At 32.7% G+C, this 24,908-nt stretch overlaps 1 protein-coding gene across 2 annotated transcripts in view; it reads right to left on the bottom strand.

Annotated features, from left to right (window-relative positions):
* The window catches only part of LOC126884457 (NFX1-type zinc finger-containing protein 1-like), a 297,539-nt gene that overhangs the window by 255,900 nt on the left and 16,731 nt on the right, over positions 1 to 24,908 (bottom strand). Inside the window, exons 1-2 of one of the 2 annotated variants that reach the window (XM_050650392.1) lie at positions 23,086 to 23,276; positions 16,370 to 16,866 (exon numbers count right to left, since the gene is read on the bottom strand). In XM_050650392.1, the coding sequence (XP_050506349.1) occupies positions 16,370 to 16,866; positions 23,086 to 23,134 (546 nt within the window). In that variant the 5' untranslated portion in view covers positions 23,135 to 23,276. Of the gene's footprint in view, positions 1 to 16,369; positions 16,867 to 23,085; positions 23,277 to 24,908 lie in introns of those variants that run through there. The other variant, XM_050650391.1, reaches the window with a different exon arrangement.

Raw genomic sequence — 24,908 nt, 5'->3', positions numbered from 1 at the left:
GTATCTATGCAAATTTTGAACGGTCATATCTTAGCCAATTTTTGTTTTACGGAAAAACAAAATGAAACTAGCATATTTATAATAGCAAAGCCTACATTTCTTTACTCTTTAAGATTTTTCTTATCACTAACACTTTTTAAGTTATTTTGAAAAAGGAAATTTTTCAAAAAATTTTAGAAATTTTTTTTTTCTATAGAACCAAATTTTTTTAAAAATAAGCACTTCAAACCAATCAAACTTACAGATCATATAAACAATACACATGCAGTTAAAATAAATGGTAAAGCGGTAACGATTAATTTTATTTAGGGTGCTAAATAGAGGGAGGTATTCACGATTTTTTTTACCAAAAAAGGGGCCAACTTTTTTTTACTGTAACTTGTTTATTTTTGATGCTAGAAGCTTTTGTAAAAAATAATTATAAAGCTTTTTTTAGATACTTTAAAAATATTAATAAGCTTTTTCCGAAAAGTGCTTAATTTTTCGGTGATTTCGCGTTGAATTATTCGATTTAGAATTAGACGATTAAGAACGTTTTTTTCATGTATTGACTTACGTAAAAACTCAAAAAGTATTGACTTACGTAAAAAACTTTATAGAACGAAAGTTGCTTATAATCTGTCAATTTATCCATTTACGGGCTTATTTTAAACACGCGTTTTTCACCACCCGAGAAGAGGTGACTGTCACCCCCCAAGTAAAAGCAACCAACGGCACAAATTCAACTTTGAACTGGAGGGTAAGTAGAAGCTAAATCAAAATTTTCATGCAATTCGGAGCTGCCCCTGAAAATTACACTCCAAAACGGTCATTTATTGGGCTAAATCAGGGGTGGGCAAATACTTTTAAGCGCGGACCAAAATGACATTTTCAAAATGTCTCCCGGGTCGGAAGACTATACCGTGAACGTACGCTGTGCACCCCCCAATCTTTTTGGTACAGTTTTCCCCCACTGCCCAAGGAATTTTTTTGACATAAATGCTATAAGTATCATTTTAAAGCATTTAGACAAAGAAGTTTGACGAGGAAGAATTTCTGCCGTGCTTAGCGAAAACGCCGTATCTGCAAAAATCTGAAAAAATTAAATTTTTACTTCTTTCTAACCCAAATGTGCATATCTATCTTATTTGCTTACTAAAAATGACGCAAGTTAAGCCAAAACACATTAAACACACCGCATCTTATACCGTATCCTGTGTAAATGTCTATGAGTACTTCGAATAAAAATCGATTTTACTCAAATGTGATTTCTCTGTAGATACGGCGTTTTGGCTAAGCACGGCAGATTTTTCAAAGGGCCGGATAAAGTAAGCAAAAGGACCGGATCCGGCCCGCGGGACGGCTTTTGCCCATCCCTGGGCTAAATGCTTATTTCTCAAATACAGATTTTTGCTGTTCCCTGACAGCAGTAAAATGTATTCTGAATTAAATAAATTACATACAGTTGAGTCCGCGAATCTTTACCCGTGCGTCATCATTTAAAGCATAGGTACGAAATAAGTCGATAAGTCGGAAATTGAAATTTACTAAACGCAACAGCAAGTCACTTGCTGTTGCGTTTAGTAAATTTCAATTTCCGACATATCATCGACTTATTTCGTATGCTTTAAACGATGACGCACGGGTAAAGATTCGCGGACTCAACTGTAAGTACATTCTTCTCTTTGTGTCAATTAATTTAATTCAAAACAAATTATTTTGGACACTCTGTGTTAATAATTAGGTTAATCTTTATATTTTTTAATACAGAATTGAATTACCTTTCTAATGAGCTAGTACACGACCCCTATTCTCATTTTAAAAAATCATCGATTACGTCATCACGCCCAGGCGGATGACATCAATATAGTTCTTCTACTCTAACTTTTCCCATGCGTCACGATTCATTTTCAAACAAGTTAAATAAAAAAAATGAAGTGAACCGTACGTCGATTTGTAGTATTGATACGTATTGTCAGAGTGGTAATAATTAGGGGATGGCTATTATCCCGTGAACGTATTTTATAAAGTTATTTTATTGAAGTGTTTAATCAGTTTTGCTATTGAGGAGATTGATGGACTCAACATTAAACAGCTTATACATCATACATACTATTAGTAAAATAAATATAAATATAGAACGGTAATATATATACAGTGCTAGTCAAAAGTCCGTACCCCCCTCGTATCTTTTGAACGGTTATACATATAATAGTGAAATTTGGAGGGAGGAAATAAACGGACGTACGCTTTTTAACTAGTCATGACAGGTGACGTAATAGTGACAGATGGCTTTACAGCGCCACTGTGACAGATAATTTTAAATGGGACCTTATGGCAAGTGACACCTCATTTGAAAGGCATTGAAAATATCTATTCAGTCATACTAATTTTTTTGGGTTTAAGTTGATTTTGATTTTGGTGAATAAATGAAATAAATATAACTTTGTAATTTCGCATTTAATTATTAAAAATTCAAATGTCCGCCCATGGTTATTTTGTCAAAAAAGTTGACACTTTTCAGCTCTCTAGTAGTTTTTACGTCATCGTCAACCTTTTTGACAAGTAACCATAGGCGGAGGTTTGAATTTTTATTAATTAAATGCGAAACCACAATTTTTTTTATTTCATTTATTCATCCAAATGAGCTTAAACTCAAACAAAATTAGTATAGCTGAATGGGTATTTTCAATACCTATCAAACGAGGTATCGCTTACCATAGGATACCATTTAAAATTATCTGTCACAGTGGCGCTGTAAAGTCATCTGTCACTTTTACGTCACCTGTCATGACTAGTTAAGAAGCCTACGTCCGTTCATTTCCTTCCTCCAAATTTCACTATTATAAGTATAACCGGTCAAAAGTTACGAGGGGGGGTACGGACTTTTGACTAGCACTGTATATATATATATATATATATATATATATATATATATATATATATATATATATATATATATATATATATATATATATATATATATATATATATATATATATATATATATATATATATATATATATATATATATATATCGTCGGCTTACTGCCAAAACCAACTAACTCCACTTTTTAAAGTTTTGAGGAATCGACGTTTTAAACTTTAATTTGAAATGAAAAATCGTTTGAATTTAAAAATGATTTAATGACTGAAAAATATTAAAGTAAATAACATTAAAAACGAAACATTTTGTTAAAAACCTATTAAAATGAAGTGAAAGTTAAAAAAAAGTACAAAAAACATTTTTTTTCGGCACTTGTCGGGTTTTGGCTGTTAGTCAACTTCTAGGTAATAACTACATCACTATCCTCCATATCAGGCACTTGTCTTGTTTTGGCAGAACTAGAATATTGTAAATGATAAAATACTATTTTATTTAAACAGAGATGTGCAGACAACTGCACATATCTGTTTTTGGCTGAACAAAAGTGTCATCATTGGAATTAGTTGTTTTGAGACCCTTCTGTTTCCCACATTTAAAATCTGTTTTGAAGTGTCTGGTTTCATCAGTACATTCTTTGATAATTATTAAGTACAAAGGCGTACTTAACTCAGAATCGACAAAAAGTGGAGTTAGTTGGTTTTGGCAGTAAGCCGACGATATATATATATATATTGATGCACGTTAAGTTGTGACTTCCGGTATACAGAAGAGGCTGTCTGGCTTCCACCTTTTCTACTTGGGATTATTTTTTAAAAATTGTATATTTGATAAGAGGGGGGGTGCTACGATAGATCTACATATTGAGGGGAAAGGATTTACCATAATAAATGTTGTATATATATAGGTATATACGGAAGCGGACATAATACGTTGTGGCTTCTGTAAATAGGGTAGTTCAAGTCGCGTTGTCACTTCCAGCGATGTTGTCATGTTTTTGGAAGTCACAACGTCTCTTCTGCAAAATTTACCTCGTAGTTTGAGCGTGATCTGTTATCTTAGAGTCTCACACTTGGCAGTGGAATTCATTGGTATCTAGCGTTCCAATAAGAATGTCTTCTTTTTAAAGTGCCTACCCGTTTCGGATGTTGGCGATCATCATGGCTATCTTGACTTTGTTTACCGCAGCGCGGGACAGTTCAGTGGTAGTCATGTTATACCACGTTCGTAAAGTTTACCACTTTTACCACGTCCTCTTTTACCACTTACCTTCCCTTGAAGAATCCGTTGGAGAAGGCGGTAACGTTCTTGATTTCTCATTACATGTCATTTTCGCATTGGAAATCGAAATTGGTTAATTGGCTTAATTGGTTAATTGGTTAAACGGCTTAATTCTATATATAAAATATCATTATTATTATATAGTTTAACTGTAATAATAATTGTTACAATAATTAAAACTATGCATTAGTCAATTACAGCTATTAATGAAAATAATTCTGTGAATGAATATGAGTCTGTAATTCGGACCCCCGGAGAATTACAGAGGAATTAATTAACACAACACTAAGTGATAACAAACACACTGAATATAATTATAAGATTAGCAGAAGAGCAACAAGGTTTTAGGTCGGGAAGATCATGTACGGACGCTATATTTATAATGAGGCAGATTCAAGAGAAATCAGTAGAATACAACAAACCGGCATACTTATGTTTCGTCGATTTTAAAAAGGAATTTGACAGAGTCAAATTAAAAGACGTTATCCATTTATTATACGCAAGAGAGGTACCTCTAGGAATAATTAAAACGATCGAAAATATCTATCAGAACAACACGATCAGAGTAAAAGTAGATAAAGAACTAACTGACCCAATTGAAGCTGGCAATGGGATAAGACAGGGAGACTCCCTGTCTTGTTCTCTATTGTTCAACCTGATCATGGATGAAATAATAAAAAAAAGTAAGAACAAAAGAAAGATACCAAATGGGAGAAAAACAATTTAAAATAATCTGCTATGCAGACGACGCAATACTAATCTCTCAAAGTGAAGATGATTTACAACGTATGCTGCACCAATTTAATATAACCGCTAGAAAATTTAACATGTTGATTTCCCCAAAAAGACTACATGCATGGTTATAACAACAAATCTAGTTGTAAATTAGAGCTGGACGGTCAGATAATAGCACAAGTCATAGAGTTTAAATACCTAGGCATCACACTATCTAGCTCTATCTACGGAAAGCTCGAAACCGAAGTACAAGCTCAGGTGAATAAAGTAAACAGAGCCGCATTCTGCCTGAATGACACAATATGGAGAAATAAAAATATCGGAAAAGAAATGGAAGCAGAATTTACAAAAGAGTCCTCAGACTAATAATGACATACGCGACAGAAACACAACCTGATACAGAAAGGACAAAAAGAATGCTAGAAACAGCAGAGATGAAAACACTTCGAGAAATCGATGGTAAGACACTATGTGATAGAGCCAGAAGTGCAGATATACGTATACGACAGAGATGCAAGGTGGACAACATTAATAACTGGGTGAAAAACAGAAGAGTAGAATGGTGGAATGACCACAAAAGCCGAATGACAATAAACAGAGTAGTAAGGACGGTGAGAGACGGTTCCCCAATAGGAAGGCGATCAGTGGGAAGACCACGAAAACGATGGAATGACAACTTACTGGAGTCACATTGAAAAACAGACAGAGTTATCTCTACACAAAACTATGAAGAAGAAGAAAAAATGAATATAAGGAATAAAATGATGCTAGGTAATAGTAATTTTAACAAATATTTTTAGTGATTTTATTTTCGCTCCAGGTTATTGTTGGAGTTGGAGTTTACTAACGACATTTTAAATTTAATAATATAATATTGAATAATAAAATATTATGAACAATATAAAGGTAGATACACTCCGGCCAAGAAAATCGAGCTTAGTAACAAATAAAAAACAAAATGTTGCAAATCCTATAATTGCAAAAAACGCTCAGGGAGTTTGTCAGTGATCCAAAGTCAGTGTCACTGTCAGTTTTTTTTAACAGTAACAGTGATCCAAAAAATTTTTTACGGCACAAAAATAGCAACTTTAACAATTTGTTTAAAACATTTTTAGAATTTTTAAGTGCTTATTTTCCGAGCTCCGTTAATATGATTTATTTCTGCACACGTTTAAAGCAAAAAACTTTTAATAATTAGATACAATTATTCTATTATAGAGTGAACTCTCCCTTGGATGGACAGTAGTTGATCCGCATAAACTGTCCGTTTAAGACAGGTGTCCGTTTAAGGGAAAAATAAATATGATATAATTAATTATTTTTAATGAGAAATAAGCCACAATTTTACTAAAAAAATTATTTCATTAACGTTTCGACGCCCAAGTCGGGTGTCATCAAAATAAATATTACTAGAGTAACAATGTATTACTAGAGTAATATTTTGTATTTTGACAACGACAAATATAAAAATGCCACAAGGAAATAGCTTCAGAATAACAATGAATATGTTAATTTAAAATTTTTAATAACTTTAATAACTAAAATTATTTCAGTTACTTTAATTATATGTACATATAGGTTGATGGCTCAGATCATGCACAAAATTTATTGTGAAATTTAATCCGAAAATAATTTACGAAATTTTTACCAAAACGCTAAGACCTACAAATTAATATAATGACGTCTATTGAACCCAAATATCTTCATTCGACAATTAAGTTAAGATTCATATTTCAGTCAAAACACAAAAATTTATCGAGGTATTTATTATCAGAGTAATAATGGGGTCAGCAATTCTTTCATGGATCGACATACACATTAAAATTTTGCTTGCGTTGCTAACAGTTAAAAGATGTGAACAGATTTGTATTACATAATTAATATAGCGTAAACAGTATTCATACCTAATATCAAATATCACTCGTTAGCCCGATCAAGGAATACAAAACTTATCGAAAACCTCCAAAAAATAAATTAAGGATGACAATTTGGGAATAGGTAGTTAATTGTCTATTATTATATAAGAAAATGTTTACAATTCTACATCTCCTCCATTTTACAAAAATGGAGGGGAATACACCCTTCTTGGGGTTGAAAATATACATTCAAAATAAGTCCGGAATTGGATAAAATAACTAATTTTAAGCAACTTTTGTTCTATAGAGTTTTTTCACTAAGTCAATACTTTTCGAGTTATTTGCAAGTGAATATGTTCATTTTTATGCTTATGAACGGTTTTTCGCAAATAACTCAAAAAGTAAGTATTTTATCGAAAAATGTATTCTTAGCAAAAATATAGCTTATAAAAAAGTGAAACAAATGGTGTACACATGAAGTCTGTTGACCCAGTAGAAGCAGAGTTGTAGCTAATGAGGAGTAGGTCCTTCTTCGTCAAATTTCAAATCAAATGTTTCGTCGTGAAATAACCAAAAAACGGAGCACTTTTCAGGGAAAATTAATTACAACTTTTTTAAAGTGTTTAAAAAAAGGTCTATTTTTGTTTTTTAAAAGAACTTTTAACGTTAAAAGTAAGTGAGTTACGCTCAAAATATTGTTACGCAAATAAAAGGGCTCAACCCTTTTTATTTTTTGGTATAAAAATCGCGAAAATCACCCTATAATTAGCATCTCAAATAAATTTAATCGTTACCGCTTCACACTTTACTTTTCTTATGTATTCTTTATATGATCTGTAAGTTTCATCGGTTCAAAGTGCTTCTTTTTGAAATGGCTTTAGTTAAAATGGCTTGAACAAGTCACTAATCACGAGTGTATGCAAATTTTGAACAGTCTTAGCATAACCAATTTTTGTCTACCAGGAAAACAAAAAATCCAAAATTCAGAAAAGCAAAACGTACATTTTATTACTGTTCGAGGTTTTTGGTATTACTAATAATTTTTCAGTTATTTTGAAAAAAATGGAATTTTTTTCAAAATCAGAAATTTTTTTTTATTTTAAAACCAATTTTTTTCAAAATTAAACAGTTTGAACCAATAAAACTTATAGATCATTATAAAGAATACATAAACAAAATACCTTGTGAAGCAGTAACAATTCATTTTATTTGGGATGCTAATTAGGGGGTGATTTTCGCGATTGTTTTTACCAAAATATAAAAGGGAGCAACAATAAGGGGGTGATTTTCGCGATTGTTTTTACCAAAATATAAAAGGGAGCAACAATATTTTGAGCGTGAGTTTACTTTTAATGTTAGAAGTTAAAAAAAAAAACAAAAATAAACCTGTTTTTAAACACTTTTTAACACAATTTTTAATAAGTTTTCCCCGGAAAGTTCTCCGTTTTTTGGTTATTTCACTTTAAAATATTCGATTTGGAATTGGACGAATAAGGACTTACTTTTAATTAGTTACAACTCCGCTTCTACTGGGTATACAGATTTCATGCGTACTCCATTCTTTTCACTATTTATAAGCTATATTTTTACTAAGAATATCTTCTTCGATAAAATACTTACTTTTTGAGTTATTTGCGAAAAACCGTCTAAAACATGTTTTTTGTTGTTAAAAATAAATATATTCACTCGCAAATAACTCTATATTTTTCACCCCCGAGAAGGGGTATTCCCCTCCATTTTTGTAAAATGGAGGGTGTGTAGAGTAGTTAACTTTTTCTTATATAATAATAGACAATTTCAACTACCTATTCCCAAATTTTCATCCTTCCTTTATTTTTTTTTTGGGTCAGATTGTTCTTTGATCGGGCTATGTATCAATTTGAAACGATAAAAAATGACCTACAGTATCATACGCAAAGCATGCGAAACATGGGTGCTGAAAAGTCAGAAACAGACCTTTTAGAAAGATTGCAGAGAAAAATGCTAAGAGCAATATAATATGGAGGTGCGAAAATAGATCAGTGGAGAAGAAGAACCAATAAAGAACTGGAAGAACTGTATAAAGAGCCAACGATAACGATGACGATCAAAGCACAGAGAATAATATTTGGAGCAAATCGAAAGAATGAGAAGTAAAAGAATGCCAAAATGGTACTCTTACGTAGACCATAACAAACGAGAAGGAAAGGCAGGCCAAGAGAAAGATGGGAGGACAGTGTGTACGAAGACCTGAAGAAAAGTAACATTGAGAGATGGAAACAACTAGCATTGAACTGAAGGAGAGGGAAGTAGGTGGTGAAAGATTGTATAAATGGACTGAATTGTAATTATATAAAATTTATAAGACTAAAATAAAATGTAATCAGAAATGTAAACGTTTTATTCCTAGGCCGACAAGGAATATTGAGCTAAATAAATAATAAAAAATGTAGTTTTATATCGTAAAATATTTGGAAAAAGTTCTTCATTTTATATTTACTATCCACATTTGCGGATACGTGCTGTCGTGCACGGATGGGTGCTGTCGCCACAATTATTCAATGTGTACTCCCAACTAATATTTCAGGAGGCACTATGGGAAAGAATTGAAGGTGTAAGGATTGGAGGGAGCATCATTAATAACATAAGATTTGCAGACGATACCGCAATCATGGCAGAGAATATAGACAATTTACAAATTCTCCTATATATCATTAACAGAGAAAGCAAAAAGATGGGACTAACAATGAATATAAATAAAACCACATTAATGGTGATCTCAAAAAACCCTGTTGACAACATACATATGACATTGGAGGTAAACCGATAGAAAGAATCGAGAGGTATAAATACCTAAGAGCAATTATAAACTCACAATTAGATCAAGATGAGGAAATAAAGGTGAGAATAGAAATAGCTCAAAAAGGATTTATAAAATTCAAGTTAATGTTTACAAATAAGAAATTGAGTATGGACATTAGATTGAGGTTCGTCGAATGTTATGTTTGGTCGCAACTACTATATGGGGTAGAAGCTTGGACTCTAAAAGCACAATCCGTATAAAAATTAGAGGCATTCGAGATGTGGCTGTATAGGCGTATTCTGAAAATTCCTTGGACTGCAAAAGTCTCAAACGAAGAAGTTTTAAGAAGATTTGGACATGGCAGGAAGTTTATGAACACAATTAAAATAAGAAAAACATCGTATCTGGGCCACATACTTCGTAACTATAAATACTCTCTGCTACACGTCATCATGCAAGGAAGAGTAGCGGGGAAAAAGGTTTGGGAAGAAAGAAGAAATCTTGGCTGAGGAATATCAGAGATTGGACTAACCTCAGTGTTGAACAGATATTTCACTTTGCAAAAGACAGAGAAGCGTTTAAAAAGGTGATCGCCAACCTTGGTTAGAAGACGGCATAAGAAGAAGAAGAAGATCCGCATTTACACATCATTTTTACTGTCAACGTCCGGTGTTGAGTGTCAGTTGTCAGTTGAAGGGTACAGGTTCATATATCGCCGAATTATTTTTGTTTGAAAAACCGTCCATATAGAGGAGGTGCCCGGCAAAGGGAGGTGTCTGTTAAGAGAGAGTTTACTGTATTTCATATTATTACTAGAATTTATTACTTTATTAGAGCTATTTATCACTTTGAATTCATTGTTTTAATTTTTTTGTGTGTTTTTATACTTTTACTTCCGAAGTAACAATCACTAAAATTGACTTTTCAGCCTAGGTCCAAAATACCTATACGCGATTTTCGTCAATTTCGTGAAATGAAAATATTTACCAAAATTTATTTTTTAATAAGGTTTTTAAATAATTTATATTATTTAATGGACACTTTGAATTTTGTACATGTACAATATACTAATTATAGAGATAATATATTTAATTTAACGCTAACTATGAAAGTAAAGCAGATCTGCTATTACTCATATTTAAATAACAGCTGCACAAAATACTACGACCGCAAATCTATAACAATGAAATGTCTGGCGTCTGGGAACGTTTGCACAGCGTTGCCAAATAACGGAAGTCACAACGAGCGGTGTGGTATACGGAAGTCCCTACGCGTTGTGTATATCACGTGCATTCTCGTACGGGAGCGACACTAGCGCTGATGATATACCGTCGTACTAAAATCTGATCTTATGAGTATATTAGATACGATGTGACTTCTAGTGAAATTTTTGATATAAGCCTTCTAATACCATCTTGCAGCCAAATTCGTAAAAATTTAGGCAAAACGTTGTGACTTCCGAAATCGGAAGTCATAACGGTATATATGAAGTGACAACGTATTACGAGTATCTGCTTTGGAAGTTACATGGATACATGTATCAATATATATATATATATATATATATATATATATATATATATATATATATATATATATTACTATTTAACACAGTACGGTCGATAATATTTGTACAAATATATATATATATATATATATATATATATATATATATATATATATATATATATATATATATATATATATATATATATATGAAAAAACAAAAGATGTAGATCTTTGAAACACACTCAGTGATCAAAAGATCCACAGGTACTGGTTTAACGACCACTCGTACGAAATCAAATGATCAAAAGATCCACAGGTACTGGTTTAACGACCACTCGTACGAAATCAAACAAATGAAATAGAGAATGTGGAAAAATCCCCTTACGAATAACTCACACATCCACTATTTCTGGCTGGGAAAAATTTTTCGAATAGAATCAAAGATCCAAACACCAGTTCTTAGAAATGTGTTTCGCCCTCTTCAACCTCCGTGGGCTCATCGGTAAAGATGAGAGGTTGAATATCTTTAGACACATTCCATCAAAAAACAACATCCGAGATATAGACATAACAGGAGCGTAAATCTACGCCCATCCTGAAAATGACAGTCTCAAGTTTTAATTCCCTAATTACTTTAGAGTAAGTAAGATAATGTTTATGAAAAAACAAAAGATGTAGATCTTTGAAACACACTCAGTGATCAAAAGATCCACAGGTACTGGTTTAACGACCACTCGTACGAAATCAAACAAATGAAATAGAGAATGTGGAAAAATCCCCTTACGAATAACTCACACATGTGTCTAAAGATATTCAACCTCTCATCTTTACCGATGAGCCCACGGAGGTTGAAGAGGGCGAAACACATTTCTAAGAACTGGTGTTTGGATCTTTGATTCTATTCGAAAAAATTTTTCCCAGCCAGAAATAGTGGATGTGTGAGTTATTCGTAAGGGGATTTTTCCACATTCTCTATTTCATTTGTTTGATTTCGTACGAGTGGTCGTTAAACCAGTACCTGTGGATCTTTTGATCACTGAGTGTGTTTCAAAGATCTACATCTTTTGTTTTTTCATAAACATTATCTTACTTACTCTAAAGTAATTAGGGAATTAAAACTTGAGACTGTCATTTTCAGGATGGGCGTAGATTTACGCTCCTGTTATGTCTATATCTCGGATGTTGTTTTTTGATGGAATGTGTCTAAAGATATTCAACCTCTCATCTTTACCGATGAGCCCACGGAGGTTGAAGAGGGCGAAACACATTTCTAAGAACTGGTGTTTGGATCTTTGATTCTATTCGAAAAATTTTTCCCAGCCAGAAATAGTGGATGTGTGAGTTATTCGTAAGGGGATTTTTCCACATTCTCTATTTCATTTGTTTGATTTCGTACGAGTGGTCGTTAAACCAGTACCTGTGGATCTTTTGATCACTGAGTGTGTTTCAAAGATCTACATCTTTTGTTTTTTCATAAACATTATCTTACTTACTCTAAAGTAATTAGGGAATTAAAACTTGAGACTGTCATTTTCAGGATGGGCGTAGATTTACGCTCCTGTTATGTCTATATCTCGGATGTTGTTTTTTGATGGAATGTGTCTAAAGATATTCAACCTCTCATCTTTACCGATGAGCCCACGGAGGTTGAAGAGGGCGAAACACATTTCTAAGAACTGGTGTTTGGATCTTTGATTCTATTCGAAAAATTTTTCCCAGCCAGAAATAGTGGATGTGTGAGTTATTCGTAAGGGGATTTTTCCACATTCTCTATTTCATTTGTTTTATATATATATATATATATATATATATATATATATATATATATATATATATATATATATATATATATATAAGTAGTGGGGTTCCTACGGTCTCCTCCGCATCCCACATTTCGCCCGCCATCGTTTTCTATCCACCCATTCGTTTTCGTCAATAGCTCTATCTGCCATAGACTGTTCTATGCCTTTCTTCCATGTTTCTGTAGGCCTTCCTCTTCTTCTTCTATTTATGGGTGTGTAATTAAATGCTCTTTTTGGCCATCTTTCCTCTGACATCCTCATAACATGACCATACCATAGCAATTTCTTTGTTTCTATATGGTCAACCGTGGAATATAAACTATTTGTCCGTCGTCTTATTTCCTCATTTGGTACATGTTCTAATCTAGATACTCTGCATGCTCTACGTAAGTAATCCATTTCCGCTACTTCTATATTTTTTCTTTCCTTTCCTGTGAGTTGCCAACACTCTGCACCATATAAGTTATAATAGGTTCTACAATTGTTCTGTAGATTGTTAACTTTGTGTTCAGCTTCACCTTGTTAGACCATAGTAGACCATTTAAAATACGAGTTGCTTTCCTTCCTTGCTGTATCCTATGCTGTATGTCTCTTTTTGTAGTTCCTTCTTCTGATATTATGCTTCCTAAATATCTATATTCCTTACATTTCCTTATATTTCTTAACTCTAATTCCGGATCTTCGGTTTCCTCTCCTATTCTCAAATATTCCGTTTTCTCCATGTTCATACATAGGCCCCATTTTTCATATTCGATCTGTAACTTTCTTAGCATATAATCCATATCATGTTCATCGTTGGCAAGAATTACTTGGTCATCAGCAAAAACAAAGTTGTTAAGCAGTTTTCTTCAATCATTATTCCCATCCCAGCAACTGTTTTCCTCCATTGCTCCAGAGCTTTCTGGATGTATATTTTAAATAGTGTTGGCGATAAGCAGCACCCTTGCCTTAAACCTTTTGTAACAGGGAATGGTTTCGACATAGATTTTCCCTGCTTAATACAGCTTTTCGGATTTTGATACATATTTTGAATTGCTCGCACATTATGCTTCGCTTATGCCTATCGTGGTCAAAATGTCAAAGAGTTTCTTTAAAGGTACCGTGTCGTAGGCTTTTTCCAGATCAATAAATGTTAGGTGAGTAGACAGATTCCTTGCTCTTCTTTTCTCTATTATTTGTTGCATCACGAATATGTTATCTGCGCACGATCTACCGGCGCGAAAACCACTCTGTTCTTCCATGTCCTGAATTTCTAATTCCACCCTTTTCTTTAATACTCGGCCATACAACCTCCCCCACGGTAATAAATAAATTAAAAAAAAAGTAAGAACAAAGCTATTATTGTTAAGGATTTAATATTACCTACATAAAGTTGAAAAATACAGAACTATTGAGTGAATTACATAAAAAACAATTATAGTTATTAAGGTACCAAGGGTATTATAAGGATAATAACGCTTGAGGTCAATGGGTATAGGCAATAACGTAAATCCGGCCAATAACGTTAATAATCGGTCAATATCGACAATGTCCATAGAAACTGAACATTGATGATAATTTTAAATTGTTGATAACATTTCCATCATTTCCGGTCAATGTCAACAATGCCCGTTGTTAATCGGTCAATGTTGAAACTTAGACTAAAAGATAGGTTATATTTATTATTTGCTTCATTTCTGTGCTCGTGCTGAAATTACTAGTAGTAAATTTATGAAAAAAGTGTTACAAAATGCCATGGTTCACTATCTTGTCAAAATAAAAATGATTAGCGTTCAAAAACTATCTTATATAAAAAATAATAGGACATCATACCTAATTTTATTTATTTATCAACATTGGCCATTTGCTTTTGGCCACTGTCGTTATTGTCCGGTTATTGATAAAAAATCCAATTTTAGGTTATTTTTTTTTTACAACATTGGCCAATAGCTAAGGTTATTTATCCCGAGGGATATAACCCAATAAATGCAGAAGAAGAAGAAGAAGAAGAAGAAGAAGAAGAAGAAGAAAAAGCTAAGGTTATTGTCGTTAATGGCCGGGCATTGTCGCTTATAACCAGGGAAAATGGACATTTACGACAATGCCCGGTCTTTAACGTCAATGGCCAATTTACATCATTGCCTTAAACATATATACCGAGGGCCTTTGGCCCGAGGAATATACGTTGACCGAAAGCGTTATTATCTCTAATATCTGTTACCCGTGGTGCCTTCAACGTTTAATGCCCGACTAAATATTCTTTATATGCAAGAAATTTGAATGAATTTTGAATGAATTAGTTTTCAAATAAGTACATTTACCATCAATAGTCGTAACGTAATTGTGGTAACCATAGTTTTACTTAGGTTGTTATTTGTCAACTTGGCAATATTTAACTAGCTATTTAATTTAATACCGTAGGGCGTTATTTTTCAAAATAATGCCCTAGGGCATTAAATGATACTTAACTGACTTCGAAATCATGTCATTATTTGTCAGATAATATACCAGTCGGACATTAATATTTTTAATATAATATCGTACCTTTGGGGAAACATTAGGTTTGTTCCAACTCGATACACAACCGTTCTTGAATCGTTACGCGCATGCGCAATAACGAATAATTATGCGCAGTAACACATTTTTCGTTACTGGGCATACTCGTAACCGTTCAAGAACGGTTTTGTATCGAGTTGGAACAAACCTAGTGATACAAATGCAAATTTTACACAAATTGAGTTATCAACACTACGATATTAACAATACTCGTCTTTGTCTGGGGACCCAAAAGTCAGAATTGCAACTTTTCCTTTATTTAACGAAAATATTATATTTATTTTTTATAAATGTAAAACGAAATAAATTTTATTGGTAAATAAATACAACTTTAATGATTTATAAAACCAAATCAACCATAAATGCAAATAAACCAAACACGAGAAATGGCACTGTCACTTAAAAGTATAAACCTCAAAATTTATAGTAAACAAGACATGCGATATTGTTTATCCTTGTTTAACTTATTGTGGTTTCTATGGACAAGCGGCTTAACTTTGCGATACTGGTTTCTGCGAGTAAAAAAGAGACATAGTATAAAAAGTAATTCATGAAAAAGTTCATGCATGGGAAAAGTTAGAGTGGAAGTATTATAGTACGATATATATGCCAAGAATCATAATTTAAAAATAAAAATCGACCTGTTTCGGGATTATTTTCCAAAATAGCTTATTCACGAAATTTTATAAATTTATTCCATTTAGCTTTGCCACACTGTAATATAAATCGAGAATGTGTGTATTCAAAAAATAGTACAAAAACATACTAAAAATTTGGAACATACGAAAAATTTACTTGTCCCTGCGTGTAAATGTATTCAAATAGAATCTTCTACTAAAAATAATTATATTCCATGAGAGGCTTCCACGCCGTATATGTTTTATATAGATCTGACTTTTTTATATTTTATAGAGATTACATACAAACATGTCTCACCATAACACCAATAGGATCTATTTCTAATAGGTTAATATATGTCTGTAATTTTTAGATGAAAAAACTTTACCTGAATAGCCAAGCCAGTTACGAAAGAGGTCACTTGTTTGGAAAAGTCACTTTCGATTGCAAATTGCAGTATTGAAGTCTTCGAAGCATTAAAAGCAGAATCACATATTTTAGCTAACAGTTTTACAACCAGTACAATCATATCTGTCGATAATGTGCTACCCAGTAATGTTTTAAAACCTTTCTTGCCGTCATTAAGATCTAAAATAATTTCTTCTATGTTGTCATTATCAATCAATTCTTCCAGTGCTTTGAATCCCATCTGATGAGGTTTACGCGTTCTATTTGATTCGTTATTTTCTTTCTTCCCTGGGAAAAAGCCACGATCATTATCATCGTTATCGTTATTACCAGGGACACGATAATGACCACGACCCCCTCCACGACCACGGCCACATTCAGGTCTAGGATCAAAACCACGATTACGTTCCCTCGTCTTTTCATTCCCTGGAAAATTAGGAACTTGGTCATCATCACGTTTTCCCCAGTTTTTATGACCTAAAAAAATCAAATAATTGAATACAGTTAGTATTATAGTAACTATACAGGATGTAACAAAAAGGCAGGTCATAAATTAACTCGCATATTCTGGCACCAAAAATAGTTGTATTGAACCTAACTTACCTTAGTACAACTTTGCAAATAAAAATCGATTTTTTCCAATACATATATCGAAAACTATTAGAGATTTTTTATCGAAAAGGGACAAGTGGCATTCTTATGGCAGGAACATGTTAAAAAAATAACAATAAAATTTGTGCACCCCATAAAAAATTTCTGGGGGTTTTGTTTCCTTAACCCCCAAATATTTGTGTACATTCCAATTAAATTATTATTGTGGCACCATTAGTTAAATACAATGTTTTTAAAACTTTTTTCTTCTTAATACTCATAATGTTATTACCAGGCCTCTATACATAATTTACATATATAATCTTTTAAATACAAATGTTTAAAATATCTCGATAAAAACTCTCTTATAGAAAAAGTACTAAGGGACAAAAAAGTTTTAATAAAAACACTGTGTTTAACTAATGGCACCACATTAATAATTTAATTGGAACGTACACAATTATTTGAGGATCGGGGGTTTAAGGGAACAAAACTCCCATAAGATTTTTATGGAGTGCACAAACTTCATAGTTGAGACAATGAAGCACAAAAAAAGGCCTTACTGTCGATTTTTGGCGCAGTAAGACGGATTTTAATGCAGTTTGGTGCGTTGGATTCTTGAGAATGTCAGGAAATTTTGTGAACTAATGTAATGAATAAGAAATCTCAAATTGTATTTGTGCATAAGAAAAATGCATTTCAAAAATGCATTTCGGTAAATAGTGAGAAAAATTGACTCATTTTCTTACTCGAGGGTTTTTGGGGTCGCTGAAAACGAATATGAGGTCGGCGAGAGTGTGCAAACTACCTGGTGCCTGCAGCGGGTGTAATAAACGTCTTCCTCTGGAGTGTTGTGGTAATTTATCATATAATTGGCTTAAACTCATTACTCGGGGGTTTTTGGGGTCGCTGAAAATGAATATAAGGTCGGCGAGAGTGTGCAAACTACCTGGTGCCTGCATCGGGTGTGATAAACGTCTTCCTCTGGACTATTATGGTAATTTATCATATAATTGGCTTAAACTCATTACTCGGGGGGTTTTTGGGGTCGCTGAAAATGAATATGAGGTCGGCGAGAGTGTGCAAACTACCTGGTGCCTGCATCAGGTGTAATAAACGTCTTCCTCTGGACTATTATGGTAACTTGAAAAATAATTGGAACAAACTTGTTACTCGGGGGTCTTTGGGGTCACTGAAAACAAATATCGCAACGACTAAATTCTAATTTCATATAATTTAAAGCAGTTTGAATTAAGGCGCAAGTTGATGATGTGTTTTTGCCTGGGGCGAAAATTACTAGATACAGAATGTACTTAATGGCTATTGCCAAAAATAAAAAGATTGTCATTGGAAAAATTCTTTCATCTCTTGATGCATTTACCCAGCATTTAAAAAGGGTATATTTACAAACACAAATTTGGCTGCATGGAGAGGACAATAACATGAACTTCCCCGATTGGGGAAGGGAATTACAAAATAGTGTATTAATTCCAGTTAGAAAAACTCAGCTACCTGGTCCTCCAAACATTTTAAATTTATTATTCTGTAGTTGTAAGTCAGACTGTGGCAACTCATGCGGGCGATGGCATACATATTGCATTGGACTCGAGAGAGGAAGGCAATAATGAAGAAGAAGATGATAATGATGAAGAAAATGAATTTTAAAGATAAATTACGATAAATTTTGTATAATGAACTTCTTTTACCATAAATATATTATAATAATAAAAATTTATGTTTATTATAATAAAAATACCACCCTTTTCGATCACTATAGTTACATCTAACAAAATAGATTACCTCAAAAACCCCCGAGTAACGAGTTTAAACTAATTATATAATAAATTGCCATAATACTCCAGAGAAAGACGCTTATTACACCAGCTGCAGCCACCAGGTACTTTACACACTCTCGCCGACGTCATATTCACTTTCAGCGACCCCAAGAACCCCCCGAGTTACAAGTTTGGGCCAATTATTTAACAAATTACCATAATGCTCCAGAGGAAGAAGTTTATTACACCCGCTGCAGGCACCATGTAGTTTGAACACTCTTGCGGACCTTATATTCGTTTTCAGCGACCCCAAAAACCCCCCGAGTAAGAAAATTGAGTCAATTTTTCCCACCATTTACCGAAATGCATTTTTCTTATACACAAATGCAATTTGAGATCTCTTATTGATTACATTAGTTCACAAAATTTCCTGACATTCTCACGAATCCAACGCACCAATCCGCATTAAAATCCGTCTTACTGCAAAAAAATCGACACTTCAATCCTTCAATGCCTCGACTATCACCGTTATTTTTATTTAAGATGTTCCTGCCATAAGAATGCCACATGCCCATTTTCAATAAAAGTATCTAATAGTTTTCGATATATTAAAAAAATCTATTTTCATTTGCCTTTGTTTTATCTGCATTTTTGTTACACCCTATATAGTATTACACAATTATACTTTAATATAATAAAATATACAGAAACAGGGTGTTCACAAACGCTATTCGCAAAAGAAAAATGTTCGAACTCATTTTATGTCGATTTGACATAAATCATCACATTGAACAATGCTTTCTAAAGGAGCCAGGGCTCTTTAAATGTAAGCCATAAAATGGGTTTAATTCAAATATCTTTTGTCGTTTATCGTGAATACGTTTTTTTGATACAATCATAAGCAGCTAGTTTAAAAGGGATATTGGACATTTTTATTTATAACTTTTTTGTCTTTCAAAATTTGATCACCTCTGACGTAACATTGAACAAATTTCGATTAAAAAAAATATACTTTTATCTGAAATCTCTATCTCTATGACACCGCGTTTCGAGAAAATTAATTTGTACTTTTGATATGGATACCTTTCCATTGACTAACAACTTCATTTCTAATTGTGGAAGAACACTATATTTATATGCTGTTTTAGAGAGAAATCGGGGATTCAGTATTGTAAAGTTGTCAAGAAAACAAGAAAGTCTTAAGTCAATTTAATATTTATTTAGTGAAAAGTCAAAAGATATATTACTCTAAACTCTACGAAGTTTCAGTGTTTGAATAAATTACCAATAGTCTAGGCGCCAGCTAGACCACCATGGCCTTTTCAATTCTGATGGGCAAACTCAACGGTTTCTTATGGATTTTCGGCTGCTTATTAGGAATTCCGAGGGTGGACTTCAATCGGAGTGGTCAAAAAATTGTTATAAACAATTTAATTGTTTATAAAATGTTTATAAGGCTCTAACTCATAAACTAAAAGGGATAAAAAATTTTTTCAAATAAAATTTGTTCCTTAATAAAGAACAAAGAAAATGACGTTTACCAAACTTAAACCCAATAATTAAAACTCAAGATGTTGTAATAGCCTAAGAGCTAGTGAACCCTCCGACTAACGGTCTTCCTGTAAGGCTAGAAATTTGTATAGTGATAATTTATGGCACACCAAGGCTAAAAACCATGACCTGGCAGGCATCAGCCCTGCACGTGTATCTACCAGGTGAATCGAAAAGTGCATAGTTTAGGGGTAAAATAAACTTTCTCCTGTAAGGTTTAAATTTAAGTATTCTTTTCGTCAAGATATAAGAAATTTGACCTGCCGCTGGTGGGATGTCCCTACCGATTTAGTATCATAATAAATAGTTGACGTTACTAATCCCTCAATTGTCTTTGCGACGGGTGGCAATACTTTTGGAACAGCTACTAGGGCCGTACTTTATATTATTTACAGAACTGACTCGTTACATATCAATGCAAATAAATTATTAAAATTAAAATTTCTAGACAATGTATTAAAAATTTTGTTTACTGTAGACGAATTCGTTTAGTCATCTGAAATTAACTTGCTTGGAATCAATTACAAACGATCACAAACAATTTTTATGTCCAATGCGCTCATTACGTGAATTTTATGGAGTTAGATTATAATATGTCTTATATCGTTTTCACTTTAAACAAAATGGACTTCCGATAATGCAGCTTTCTATCTTTAAATAAAAAAATTAAAGAATCATTAGAAAGAGCATTAGTTAAAGATAAGATATACCTCTAATTATTATTCTATAGCTTTACACATAATTCTCGTGCTTATAGGTATTTAGGTAAAATTAAGTATCATTTATTTATCCAGAAAATATTCATTATGGAACATTATGAAAGGGGGGCAAACATATTTAAGTTTGACATTTGCACATTCAGGCAGTTATTTTCTTGCATTTAGATAGAAGGTTAGATCGCGAGTATTCAAGTAAAATGTCTGAAGTCGGTGAAGCTAGTGCTAAGTGTAAAACACGTGTACATTTATCTGATGATGCCAAAGAAATTATTAGGAATGTTTATCAAACTGTGAAAGAAGATAATCCAAATCTAGAAGACGGTAAATTCCTCATCAAGACAACATCTCGATTGACAAGGATGCCATATACAACAGTGTGGAAAATTGTTACGAATAGAATTCCACCTCGTAAAAAGCGGAGTGACTTTTATACACATAAAGCAGTAAATGAAAAAGATGCTGAGGTAATTAGAAGAGCAATTTACAATTTCTATTCAAAGAACCTAGTTCCAACGCTTAGTATGATCTACGATCAACTTGTTAAAGACTATTCCATTACGTATTCGACTTCAACTTTATCAAGATTTTTGAATCACATTGGTTTTCGATACAAGAAAATTAATAAGCGATCATCAATAATGGATTCTCCTCGTCTAATTAAATGGAGAAATGAATACTTGGATGCTATATCTAAATTTAGAGATGAAGGAAGACCGATATTTTATCTAGATGAAACATGGTTCGATACCCACGATACTGCTCAAAAAGGTTGGACAGACGATTCTATTAAATGTTCACCCAATTATCCAATTAATAGAGGTCAGCGAATAATTATTCTGAACATTGGATCCAAAAATGGCTGGCTTGGAGGGGAAAGTTTTTTACTATCGGCAAAAAACATTAAAGATTCAAAGCTGGACTACCATGAAAATATGACGAGTAGCTTGTTTAAGGAATGGTTTGAAAATAAGGTGTTGCCAAATTTGCCTCCAAAAAGTGTAATTGTAATGGATAACGCAACGTATCACAGCGAACAAATTAGAAAAATCCCCGGTGTAAATTCGACAAAAAACAGATATCTGATTTTTTGTATGACAATGATTTGTACTTTGAAGAAACATATACAAAAAAAGAAATGTTGGAAGTTCTTCACACAAAAGTCTTTGAGAAACAATTTGTTATAGACGAATTAGCCAAACGTGATGGTCATAATGTATTGCGATTACCTCCTTACTACTGTGTCTTCAACCCCATTGAATTAATCTGGAGCCAACTTAAGGAAAGTTTACGGCGAAACAACTGCTGTCCCAAATTTAGTAGCGAATCGGTGTCATATGTTGTAGAAGAAATAAAAAAGATTTCCCCAACACTGTGGCAAAATTGTGTTTCACATGTTATAAAAACGGAAGATCATTACAGAACATTAACCTCACATATTAAACCAATAATTATAACATTAGATAACGATTCTAGTGAAGATGACAGCGATAGTGAGATAGAGTTGTAATTTGTATTAATTTTTTTCCGTCTAAACTTCAAATTTTATTTTTCTATGTTATTTTCTATGTTATTTTTTATTATGTTATCTTTTTAATTCTGATTTTTGCTACCACTCTTTTATTGTTATTATCATTAATTTCCTTAATTTCTTTAATTTGTTCATTTCTCTTATTTCATTGTACATAATAATATACCTATAACTACATAGATATAAATACGTAATAAATATAATGATGTGATATTTAAATTTATATTTATTATTCCAACCCCATTAAAATATTATATCTACTTGAAGACTTGAATTTTTTTTGTTAAGGGGATGGGTACGAACTTTCGGCTTTAAGCCGTTACGTTATTACCGAGGGCCGAAAGTCCCTGAAAACTTCTATAATGTTTATTTTAATTAGTTACAGGTTTGAAAAACTAAGAGAAAATTTAGTGTGATTTTTAATTTCAAATATCTCATTCAAAAGAAACTTTTAATTCATTCCAAGGGACTTTCGGCCCTCGGTAATAAAGTAATTTTTCATTCTGCGTTTAAATTTTTCAAAAATACTTACATATTAGTTTTCTCAGGATTCGAAAAAAATGATTACATTTAAAACACATTGAAAATTTTGACAGGCGTCAAAATTTTGCATTTGTTCCTTTCCCCTTAATTTTAGCGAATCCGCTCCTGGAGGGTTTGTTGTTTGTTATTATGATGCTAATATGTGTTTGAGTAACAGCCGGTTTCCGAAACGTTATTCAAATCTTCGATCATCTAATTGAGCTGTTAGATTTGATCAACTGTTAACCAGTGACCAGTTTCTCAAACGTCGATCATCTTAAAATTATATGATCGTAGAAAATCGATTATCTGACATACGATTCGGTATCGATACTGTCACAATCGGCTGTCATCCTTCAAAATTTCATTTTATAACCAAAAAATTTCAATCCATAGTAAATAACTACATAATTTATAAAATTAAAAAATATATTAAAAATGAGCAATACCAACGGAAATCCTCCACGCAAAAATTATACCGAGAGAGAGAAATGTTTGCTGTTGGAAATAATTGGAAAGTAAGTACGAAATTGTCTAACTTATAGAACAAATTTCTAATTGTATTTTTGTTTTCAGATATAAGCATATTATAATTGAAAACAAATAATGTACCAATGCTATGTCCACCAACCAAAACAATGAAACCTGGGAAAAAATAGTGCTGAATTTCCCAGAACTCCCAAGCAGCTGAACACTGGATATATAAACTTAAAAAGGGTCACTCGCCAAAAAATAACAGAGGAAAATGTAAGTGTATAAAACTTTCGGTTGATTATGGATTAATTACATTGCAGATTCAAAAATATAATGAGCAGAAGGTTTTGGACCAGTTGAAGAGAGACCAAACTGCGGACAAAGTAGGTATACTTAAATTTAAAGCTCTTAACGCCAGGTCAGTCGAATTACACTATTTCTGAGTGGAATATTTTTATAAAAATATAATCCAATGAAACTAATTTCATGATGGGAACTAACCTAGTGTTGAGACAATAGAAGTTTAGTATTTGAGGGTGTTAACGCCAAAGAGGTGTAAGTCATATTTGTGAAATGATGGAAGATTTGCTTTATAACTTTGATAAATAGACATTTTTTCATCAGGAAAAGTGGTGTAAGTATTTACAGTAAAAACTTATACACCACTTTTTCTCTGAAGAGGTCTATGTATATAATATCAAGATTATAAAATAGGGCTTACATCATTTCAAGAATATGACTTACACCACTTTGATTTTAACCCATTCATTTCTTAATCAGTAATGAACTAATGAATTGTTTTCAGAAACACATACTTGCAACAGGTGGTGGCACATTTAGGCCTTGTCTCACAGATGTAGGGGCACAAATGTTGAGTTTGATTGGCAATCAAATCCAACCTTTACCCAACAGTTGTGACAGTGCATCTGGTTTCTTCACATCTGGTGAGTCCTTATTTTATTAATTTATTTAAATATAGGTAACTAATTTTAAATTTATTTATATATATAAAGCCTGATCAATATTTCCAATATTATCTGAATAATAACCTATACATGGTCTTGATCTGTACAAAACTTCTGAATTAGAACATTTTTTTGTTTAGCACATTATCCACAAATGTAGTAGTGACCATTAGTTTAACTATTTAAAACTATTATCTGATAATGCTAGGTTTATGTATTCTGTGGATGTAGCAATAGAAAGAAGCCACCTTCTGTTAAAAAGGATGATTAGAAGAGGGAGGTATGGTATAGTCGGTCTAGTCGGTTTTCTAAAGATTAACTTAAGTTTATCCATTGTTTCCAAAGTATATACATCCGGATGTAAGTTTTTGAGTGAATCTAGAATGTTTTTGGC

This window comes from Diabrotica virgifera, chromosome 5 (assembly GCF_917563875.1).
Source record: "Diabrotica virgifera virgifera chromosome 5, PGI_DIABVI_V3a".
Classification (NCBI taxonomy): domain Eukaryota; kingdom Metazoa; phylum Arthropoda; class Insecta; order Coleoptera; family Chrysomelidae; genus Diabrotica; species Diabrotica virgifera.
This window is presented reverse-complemented; position numbering and strand designations above follow the sequence as displayed.